At 43.3% G+C, this 11,136-nt stretch overlaps 1 protein-coding gene across 3 annotated transcripts in view; it reads left to right on the top strand.

Moving 5' to 3' along the window:
* The first annotated feature begins 2,364 nt into the window (after nucleotides 1–2,364).
* Nucleotides 2,365–11,136, top strand: part of UBN2 (ubinuclein 2) — a 79,365-nt gene continuing 70,593 nt past the window's right edge. For 2 of the 3 annotated variants that reach the window (XM_087820990.1, XM_016220341.2), the window contains exons 1-2: nucleotides 2,368–2,921; nucleotides 7,755–7,847. In XM_087820990.1, coding sequence (XP_087677116.1) covers nucleotides 2,439–2,921; nucleotides 7,755–7,847 — 576 coding nt within the window. In that variant the 5' untranslated portion in view covers nucleotides 2,368–2,438. Of the gene's footprint in view, nucleotides 2,922–7,754; nucleotides 7,848–11,136 lie in introns of all 3 variants that reach the window. The other variant, XM_087820989.1, reaches the window with a different exon arrangement.

The raw sequence follows: 11,136 nt of genomic DNA, 5'->3' as shown, positions 1-11,136 counted from the left end.
TCTGTGCTCCAGCCATTCTGACCTTTCGTCCAATCCCCCAAGCTCACTCCCTATGCAGACACTTGCTTTTCTTTCTCTGTGATACCCTTCCTTATGATCTTCTCAAGACATTCTGGTCTTAACGTAAACGTGTCTTCCTCAGAGAAGACTAACGTAAGTCATGCACCGTGGTCCATTCTACCCATTTATGTTGTTTCTGTTTGTCTCTGCTATTGCCAGTTAGTTTTTCCTAATGTTTAACTCCAGAGGGCAAACCATCTTACTTTGCAGGTAAGCTGCAGCTTCTAGGAAAGCATTAGTATTATAGTATTGATAGAATGATATACTACTATAATACTAATGTTTTTGAAGCATTATTATAGCCCCATTGCAAGACCGGCAGGAAAAGAGGCTGAAGACAGACAGGTGACTAAAGTACTACTAAGACAATCCAGAAATGAGACTCTAATGCAGAATCAGAAGAGGACACTGCGGGTAAAAGAGTGCCAAGGAAAAATGACAGCATTTTAGAGCTGGGAGGGACCTCTGGAACCATGTATTCCATCACCATCTTCATACCAATAAGGACAACAGTAGCAGAGCAGAACAACTGAACCTACTCAGAATTTGTCTATGATGTCACACTGACTTAGGGTCCTCAACAGGTGACAGTGTACTTACCCCGTTAATGGAATCACCAGGATTTCCTTCAGGATGGGGAGGGCGAGCCCCGAACTTTACTTCCTCCTGAAAGGATGAAAACGGACGGCAATTGTGTTATAGACATAGATTTGTGTGTGTATTAGAGTCAGGATATGTGTGTGACGTATGAGACTTGACATAAGTAACTCCATTTTGTGCGACCGAGTGTAACTATGAGGCCTGCGGGCCACGATATGGCGAACACTTTGTAGCCGAGGCTTCCAACCCGGCCCCGCGCTCTGTGGGACCCGGATAAGACACACTGAAGACGTCATGATGCACCACACCCTTCACTGAACTGTACAAAAGCGGGAGCTTTCCGGCTACATCTTTGGACGCTTGTCTGCCCTCCACGGACTTGTCTCCAGCTCCAGGAAAGCGGACCGTTCCTTGCTCTGCCCTGCATCCCTCTGCGAGAGCCTCCAGAGCACTGCCGTGACCAGGCCGTGGTGGCCGCATCCCTGGACCTGTGTGTCTTTCGGCGGATCCTCCGGTGGCCTGCTGGTGCCGAGAACCGTCGGGACCTGGGAAATAAACCGTGTGATCTGCTTTATGTTCGGCTCTGTCTCCCTTCTTGAACTTGAGTTATTGGCTCGGCCTCATTGAACCAAAGTGTGTCTCGGCCCTCACGGTGGCATGTCCACGTCCTGGGAGTTAGGCCACCTGCGGTTACGTCTCCAGGGAAACTGGGACAAATTGTCACCCATTTCCCGTGTGTTCTCACGAGTTTATCGGGGTGTGCTCACCCGGCGACCCCAATCCAGGCGTCTCCCCCACCCCGAATGGGAGCTTCTAGCGTCTACTTTGAGAGAGTACCTCCCCTAAAATACCACCAAACCCTCGTAAGAACTTTGCGATTAATATCCACAGCTTAGGCTTTATGAACGAGCCCAGAACTGCTCGCTGGCCTGTTCCGCTTCACAAGTGCAAAAACGGTATGGAGCATTTTAGGACCCTGCCACACACAAAACCCCTCCCCCCCTGCCCCGGGGCCAGGGGAGGAAAACAGGGTCGGCCAAGGACAGGGGGGCGGCGGGCCGGCGGGCGGGAGTTCGCCATTTCCTTTCTTCCTTCGATAACTTAGGGCCCCGGGGGCGCTGGGCCGGCAGGTACATCGGCTGGTCCTCGCGTCCCTCCACCCTGTCTCGGAATCCGCCTTGAATAGGCAGCTGACAAACCCAACTCTCCAGAGCCGGGAGCGGGAGGCCCGTGCCAGGCGGGACCCAGCGCCATGACGAGGTCGGTCCCGGGCACATCCCGACGCTCGCCCTCAGCCGGCGCCTCCGGCTTCCGGAGGTGAAGAGGAAGCTTCTCCGGAACCCCCCCGACCCCTCCCTTTGAGGAAGAGCGCAGACGGCGTCTCCGTTTCCAAGGAGACCAGCCCTGCCACGACGTCACTTCCGCTGACCTGTCTGGACTCCTAGACTGTTGGCAGGAAAGGAACACGGAGCCACAGCCACGACGGTGGACGCGAGCGTCTCCCGAGTGCGCATGCGCCCGCTCAGCGGCCTGCTTCTATTTATGTGGGGGATCCAACATGGCGGCTGCGGCGACCCTGGCGATGGCGGTGGAGCCCATGAGAACATAGTGGCGGGGAAGGGGGCACGGTCCGCACTCACGGTGGCGTCGGCGGAGACTGCTGAGGGTGGTGGAGGGAAAAAAAGCGACGGAGAGCAAGAGGAAGGGCGAGCAGGCAAACAACTCGGCGTAGAAGCGACCGCCGGCGCGAGCGAGGGCAGAGGGCCAGAACAGTAGGGATGGCGGAGCCGCGCAGAGTAGCGTTTATTAGCCTGTCACCGGTGAGGCGGCGCGAGGCCGAGTACCCGGGGGCCGAGCGCGAGCCCGAGTACCCTCGCGAGCCCCCCCGGCTGGAGCCGCAGTCGCAGCCGCACCGCGAGCCGGTCCGGACGGAGCAGTCGGTCCCGCGGGAGGCTGCCCCCCGGTCGGACGCGCAGCCCCCGCCGCGGGAGAAGCCGCTCCCCCAGCGCGAGGTCAGCCGCGCCGAGCCGCCCATGTCGCTGCAGCGCGAGCCCCCGCGGCCCGAGCCGCCGCCGCCTCCGCCGCCGCTCCCGCAGCTGCACTTGCAGCCGCCCCCGCCGCGGGAGCCGGCGTCCCGGCCCGAGCCGCAGCGGAGGCCGCCGAGGGAGACGGTGCGCCTGGAGCTGGTGCTCAAGGACCCCACCGACGAGAGCTGCGTGGAGTTCAGTTACCCGGAGCTGCTCTTGTGCGGAGAACAACGGGTACAGAAGGTTCCTCCCTCACCCCCCAGACCCCGGGAGCCTCAGGACCCGGCCGCCTGCCCCAGTGGTTTGCACTTTCTGACGCCCACCCTGCGCGTCTCGGGTCGCCCCGGAGGGTTGGCTGGAGGGGGTCGGGGCCGAGCGGGTGGACGAGTGGTTGGTGCTGCTTTCCTCTGCTCCCCAGGGTTAGCCGAGGCTCCCACCCGGCTCCACTGACCCCCATCGTGCGCCGAAAGCCGCTCCGAGCCGGTTTTCCTCTGCACCTTTCGAGAAACATCAGGTTTTCCTCCTTCCTTTCTGCTCCCCACACAAAATCTGAGGGCCCTGCAAGTTGTGTGGGTGGGTTTTCCGTGTGGAGCTCCAGCTGTCCTTTCCAGTGGAAAGGAAGAGAAAACCTAGGGGGACACGCCCCCCCAATCAAGCAGGGAAATTGTGTAACCCCTCCAGCATTATCCTCGTCTTCGTCTCCATTTGTTACGCTTGGCGCTGTGGCTGCTGAGATGCGCGTGTGAGCGTGGAGGATTTTTCTTAATGGAACGGGATTTGGAAGTAATCTAAACATTTTCAGACTAAGAATTCCGCTTTAAGAATGAAGGAGAAATGTTAGTTGTCTGGTTACTTGTTTTTCTCTCTCGTGTTGGTATTGGTGGGCCTTTTTATCTTTGTTTTCTCCTGGGTTTGTCCATACTGTAATTGAATGGTGTTTTATTTGGCGCCTACTTTCCTTTTCTTATTTGAATGCATATCATTAGTTTATAGGTTCGAGTTGGAGGGCATTGCATTTGGCCACTGTAATTTTTGGAGAATGATGAAAGAAATCTTAGCTTTGAATTTTTTAAAACTTTACTGAAAAGAAATAGCTGTGATGGAACTGGTGAGCAATGGAGATAGAAGAGAGGTTTGTTGTAATTGTAATTTTTATTGTGCGTTCATGATTTTCGGAAGTAAATTAAAAAGGGAAATGGTAGAATAACAGTAATAAGAGAACAATTTCCTCTTGTTTAGAAGTTATGTTCTTTATTAGGTTTTGCTCTTGTACAGGTCTAGTGGAGTTCTGTTTTTTGTCCTCAACTATCTTTATAGTTGAAATGAATGACTTCTTAGTTTAAAAATATCATTTTAAACAATGTCACCAGATTTTGTTTATTTTATGGGCAGCTAATCTTTTGACCATTATTTACAAATGTTGTGTGGTCAGATCATTACTAAATGTTTTCAACCAAAATGAATTAAGGATAGAGATCATTTTGGTCACTTCCTCATAACATCCTGCCCTTTAGACTCGTTTTAGTGCCCCTGTTTATAAACGTCGCGTCATTTTTCTCCCCCCAAATTTTTTGAAACTATTGAATCGGATCATTTTTCAAGTAGTATTTCATTTTGTAATCTAAGTAGGCTTGCAGTTTTGTTCCCTAATCTGTTTTATAAGTTGCAGATGAAAAGCATCCTTTTTGGGTAAAAATACATAAGAATGGCTAACATTTACTGAGTTCTTACAGCGTGCTAGTTCTAAGTATGGTGCATAATTTATCGAGTTTCACACAGCAGAACTCCATGAGGTAGGAACCATTATCTCCACTCAACAAAGGAGGAGGCTAATGCATCTTTGCAACAAAGACTTATCAGATTTTCCTATGATTGCGTCCAACGAACATACTCATTACATAATTGTAGAAAACACTTTTCGAAAATAAAGTCCTAGACCTAGGAAAGGAAATCCTAGGAAGAGAGACCATCAAAAAGCAAATTATGGACGTTAGAACTGGCCTGAAGCCTGGCCAGTGTAGCTCAGTGGTTGAGCATGGATTCATGTGCTGAGACACAGATTCTGGTCGGGTTTGGAGCTTGATCCCTTGCCAGGGGGCGTCCAGGAGGCAGCTGATCAATGTTGATGTTTCTGTCTCTCCTTCTCCACTACTCTCTAAAAATCAGTAAAAACATATTTAAAAAAAAAAAATTGGTCTGGAAAGTGACAATTCCCAAATTTAAATTTGGTTTTTCTTCCCCTCAGGGGGAGTCCAGTTACTTTTAGGGATGTTGTAATATTTTCCAAATAGCTTGAATTTTGAGTTATTGTAATTGAACAACATACCATATAGCAGGGTAAGAGTAGAAAGGGGAGGAAGAGAGAAAATTAAGAGAAAAAGATTCTAAAATTTTGAAATAACCATCTATCCTTGAATAAGAAGATTTAGCTTCAGATCCTTAAGTTGATAGGTGTAGGTATAGGAAATTTGTTACCTGTGAACACCATCTATATTGGGGTGTATTTAAATTATCCTCGTTCATAAATACAAAATGAACAGTAAAACCCTGATTAACTGAATGCAGTAAAGAATTTTTTCTATCCTTTATATTTTTTATTAATGAGGGAAAGCACAATTAATGAACATGTGTTGGCAAAGTATGAGAATCGAAACCTCCTCCCAGGTTGTCAGGACACAGGTTAGCTAAACCCTTAACCTTTGTTGCCTCTGTAGAGTCTTGAGTCCTGATTGAGGTGGTTCAGGATGGTGACTGAGGCATTGCAATCATCACTATCCTGAAAGATTAATTTGTTTACCATTTCTGGCTAAAGGGAAATAGTACAATTTAGAAATACATTTTGGCAGTAATTGATACACAATAAATTTTTTTTAACTCTTAGTAAACCGGAAAATCACTTAACCAGAACATACATTTGTTGTGGCTTTTTTTGTATATTCAGAATGAGTAATTGAACATCTACTATAAAAGGAAAAATAAACGATAATAGTGTTAATGTGATTATACTGTTACAGAATTCTGTTGTATTCCATTGCTTTTTTAAAAAAACATGTGGCTTTTTTTCTTTTTTAAGTTGATTTTAGAGAGAAAGGAAAGGAGATGGGGGAGAGAAACATGGATGGCTGCCTCTTGCATGCCCCCTACTGGGGATGAAGCCCGAAACCTGGGCATGTGCCCTAACTGGGAATCAAACTGGTGACCTCTTGGTGCATAGGTTGATGCTCAACCAACTGAGCCACACCAACCAGGGCCCATTGCTTTTTATATTGCATATTTTGGGTAACATATATGAAAGATCACCTGAAAATGGTTTTGAGTTAAGGTCAAAGGACAAAATTATTGCCTCAGTTTTGCCTGGTAGCAGTTGGTAATTTTCATATTTACTAATTTTCAGATCTTTTTCACCTGAAAAGCACATAGCATACTTAGAGCCTTGATTCTGGGTAGGGGGTTATTTCTTAACTGAAAGGAAAGTGAGTCAGTTTTTGTAAAGTTATATTTGTAGACTCTTGAGTAACTATGAGATTTACTTTTGATGCCTATATGAAGTCTACATAAAATATTTTAGAATGGTATATCAGGTGTTCTTATTAAAAAATATATATCCATGTGTTTATGTTTGCGCACGTAAAATGGATCAGACCAGTAGTACAGCCTACCTAGTATCTGGACTTCACAGTGACATGAGGGAACAGTTTATAATGGCAAGGCATGGTGGTTGCTCACTGTCCTTCACTTTTGTCTCAACATAAGGCTGAACCCCGAACATGCCTAGTATTTATTATTTTATTAGCAATCTGTTCCGACTAATTTATTTCCTTTCAAATCATGTTTATATTTTCCATTGGTAACTCCTGTTCGGATAGAGGATTCTGTAAGTTTATTACTTATTACAATTATCTGGAAAATTAATTCTGAAATTAATTTCCTTTAAACTTTAAAGAGCACCCGTTTATTCTAATGCCCTAGACATGTTGAGTTGTTTTGCATTTATTCTGTTCACTTTTTCGGTCATATTTTTTAGACTTATTGTATCTCAGCCTTTGTATCCAGAATGAAGTGTCTCAGTTTCAGTGTGCAGATATTTGTCCCTTCTGCATTTTTTTCTTGTTCTTCAGGGTTAACCAAATCTGTATCCAGTACTTCAGCTGTCAAATGCTTTCATTTTTAATTACTTAAGATGCTACTTCAGTAAAAACATCTAGCCTCCCTTTTTTATTAAAAATAACTCTCTAGTCAATTATCTCATAGTTATCTTGGCTTTTTTGTATATTGAAAAACCATATATATGGAATGTGTCTGCTAAAATAGTAAACTTGAGTAAAGGATGTGATTTATCTTTTTGTTTGTTTTGTTTACTGTTTATATTTTGTTTTGGTTAAAATGGAAAATGTGGGATCCTAGCTGTGTGTGTTTTTAAAAAACATTTATTTATAATAAACTTTCACTCTCCCCTGCTAGAAGTAAACCATGTAATGTTTTCTATTTGCAATGATTTCACTTTTCTAGCTTTGTTTAAGAATAGAATGTATTCCCATCCATTGACAGGATGTAGGTGATATAGAGGTTGAGCTTGATGCTGGGCCTCTGCAGAAAGCCAAAGCACCTATAGATAATATAGTGATAACACAGGGCAGATGATTAAATGCTGACTCTAAGTTAATAACCTAGAGATCCCTTTAGAAGCATTTCCTGACCAAAGCAGTTATTCTTTGTTGGGATGATCTCAAACTAGAGTTATAAGTGGGATTTTTATTTTTACCTAATTTTCTTGGGGTTGTTTTGTCTGCCTTTGGATGGGGTGACTATATGATCATTTTACAGTGGAGACAATTTGTATTAAGTTCTTAACCACCAAAAAACTAGAATGTATAAGAATCCATTAACACTAAGTATTTTTTACTTCAAACCAACATTTCTTTCTAGTTACTTTTAACTAGAAATGCTTCTAACTTATTTGTTAATATTTGGAAAAGTTGATTTTCATTAGTAAATTTAAGGATGTATTCAACTCTGATTAAATTAATAGTAATACTTCTGTTTTTCCCCCTACTCACTTTGAATCAGAAAAAGCCCATTCACACAGAAGACCCATTTAATGATGAGCATCAGGAGAGGCAAGAAGTGGAAATGTTGGCTAAGAAGTTTGAAATGAAATATGTGAGTATAATAAAGTGTTCACTTAGGTAATTTTATCCTGTTGACCTATTTTCTTTCTGTGACTGGTTGAGAGGGTGTATAATATTCATTGTCCACTTTATTTTGTTCTCACAAGTTGAATCCAAATAAATGGTTATAGACAGCCAAATAAAGATTCTGATAGGTTTATGATGGCTATAATAGTAGCCATTGTTATTTTATTCCTTATAGAGTCAGGCAGTTTGCTTAACATATATTATCTCCAATCCTTAAAACAAAACTACAAGGTAAGTGGTATTGACTACATTTTACAGATGAAGAAAATAAGACTCTGAGCTCAAGGTAAGTAACTGATCTAAGGTCACACAGTGGCAAGAACTAGGCTGCATATCCAGCTATGTGTAGCTCTAATCCTTTGCCCTTTCCACTGCTGGTGCGAATGCTGCTTTAATCCCCTTGGTGTAGTAGTTCTCAACCCTGCCTGCCTCTTAAGAGTTTAAGAGAATTGCCCTGGCTGGTGTGGCTCAGTTGGTTGAGAGTCGTCCCATGCACAGTGAGGTTGCCAGTTGGATTCGTAGTCAGGGCACATGCCCTGGTTGTGGGCTCAATCCCCAGTAGGTGGTATGCAAGAAGCAACCAATCGATGATTCTCACTCATCAATGTTTCTCTCTCTCTCTCTCCCTCTCCTTTCCTCTCTTATCTTTAAAATTAGTAAAAACGTTTAAAAAAAAAGAGGTTAAGAGAATGAATGTGTGTAGGCCCCTGGGATCAGAATTAGTCAGAAGCAGCATGAACCTAGCCAGGTGTGGCTCAGCGGTTGAGCATCAACCTAGGATCCAGGAGTTCCGGGTTCGATTTCCGGTCAGGGCACTTGCCCAGGTTGCGGGCTGCAGCCGATCAATGACTCTCATCATTGATGTTTCTGTCTCTCCCTCTCCCTTCCTCTCTCTGAAATCAGTAAAGATATATATATATATTTTTTAAAAGGCACCATGACATTTTTTTTGGAAGTTTTTTGTTTACCTTTAAAATTTATGTACTTTAAATATTCTGTGCTACAGTAGATTGTGTTTGTTTCTTTTTGGTGTATATTCAGGCACTTTAATTGTGCAGGGATAAATGTTACTATTATTCTAATCCAAATTAAGGGGCTCTATTTCTTCTCTAGATTTTTATTTTAGTTACTCACTAATTTTCATTTGAAGTAAAAATTTAAAATGCCCTGCCTCATGAAGGAAGGCTTTATGTGCTTAAACCTAAAAGCATGCCATGAATATTATGAGCATTAAATATATATATTATAACAAATTACTTGGAACCTTTTAAGAAAATCAGGGCCCCGGCGGGGTGGCTCAGTTGATTGGAGTGTCTTCCCATACACTAAAAGGTTGTGGGTTCAGTTCCTGGTCAGGGCACATACCAAGGTTGTGGGTTCGACCCCCTAGTCGGGGCATGTATGGTTCTCTATCACAACAATGATTCTCTCTCTCCCCCCTGCCTTCTGTAAAATCAATAAACATATCCTTGTGTGAGGATTAAAGGAAATAATAATAAAAGAAGAAAATTATTAGGCTAAAACAAATATTTTTATTGGTGTTCAAGGACAGCAAATTCAGATGTCAGTATGTATATTGTAATCTATAACATACGTATATTTATATTTTTAAGTAAAAGAATCTTTTTTTTAAAAATATATTGATTTCAGAGAGAGAGAGAGGGAGAGAGATAGAAACATCAGTGATGAGAGAGTCATTGATCAGCTGCCTCCTGCACGCCCCCTCCTGGGGATCGAGCCCGCAACCCCAGCATGTGCTGCAGGCTCAATGCCCGGCCTGGCCTGGGTGCGTGCTGTGGCATCCGGTCAGCGTGTCTCCCTCACATCGATGTCTCTCTCCGCCCCCCCCTTCTCTGAGAAGCAATGGAGAAAATACCCTTGGGTGAGGATAAAAAAAAAAAATCTTTGAAGTATTGTGTGTAAAATCTGCAAAATGTTAACCTGTCAAAATTATATTTTCTAATTTTTTTCCGGCTGATAAGAGAAAAAAGAGGCCTTAATTCTTCACGGCTTATAAAACACAAGTAAGACTCAGGTCCCGAGCTGCCTTTTCTTCTTATTTTTGTTTCCTTCGTATCATAATTTAATGTCTTTGTCATTATATCTGAAAATTACTGGAGGTTGCTTCCAGCCTTTGTTTCTTGGAATGAGAGATGAGTTATTTGTTAAATTTTGAGTGTAAATAATGAAGTATATGACCATTTACATTGGACACAAAAAGGGCATATTAGTTGCCCTTCCCTGGAAAATTTTTCAAAATAATTGATAATACAAGAGATATTAAGATACACAGATGCAGTACTAAGCAGTTCCTACAGAATGAATGACTGTCCTCTGGGGATTTGAAAGTGAGTGAAGGGCCAGTTCTGTTCTTGAAATCAGAGTGAATTTTGGAGACTTTGGTGCAGCGTCATTGAATGGGTACTTTCAGTCTCCTGGTGAAACAACATTTCTCTGTGGTCCTTGGAATAGCTTTTCTACCCTTTGTAGGGTAGTGGTAGATGAGAGGCAGTAGTGGCAGTGTATTATAGTGGAAGGCGCACAGGATTTAGGAGTTAACACAACTGGATTCTGATCCTATCTTCACCATATTAACTCTGGCGACCTTAGTGAAGGCTCTTGGCTTTTCTATGCTTTGGTACTTTTGAGGGGCAAAAAAATCTGCTTAGCCAACCTTATAGCACAAGAGTTTTATCAACATTGGATGAAAAAAATAGAACATTAATGTTCAAAATATTGAAAGTGCTATCTAACTGGAACATATGTTTATGTTTAGTCACTTAAACATATCACTCTTGTGGAGAACTTCTCTGTCTAATTCTGTACATGTCATAAGTCCTTTTAAATATCTATAGGATTTTAACCTCTGTTAATTGAATACCTCACTGATTTTGATGTTTTAGCTCAGGCATTGTATTCCAAATGGCCTTTATCTCTGGTCCTTCAGTCACTTGTAACTGATTTTTCTTAACTATTGTGGTCCCACAACAAATTATTTGGAACTTTTTAAGAAAATCACCAGGCCAAAAATGACCTGGGAGAAGATACCTTGTCCAGTGTAGGCTCTCAAAAAAGATGACTCTTATACAACAAATGGAAATCTTTATTGACTTTGTTTACTGTCCTATAGTTCAGGAGTAGCAAATTCAGGAGTCCCCAAGATTTTTGCTGCTCAATCAGCGAAGTAGGCCAGATGGGCAATAAATGTGTACAGTTGTCCCAAATAGCAAATAGTGTGTGCCCTGTCTAAAGCG

This window comes from Miniopterus natalensis, chromosome 10 (genome assembly GCF_054644295.1).
Source record: "Miniopterus natalensis isolate mMinNat1 chromosome 10, mMinNat1.hap1, whole genome shotgun sequence".
Classification (NCBI taxonomy): Eukaryota; Metazoa; Chordata; class Mammalia; order Chiroptera; family Miniopteridae; genus Miniopterus; species Miniopterus natalensis.
This window is presented reverse-complemented; position numbering and strand designations above follow the sequence as displayed.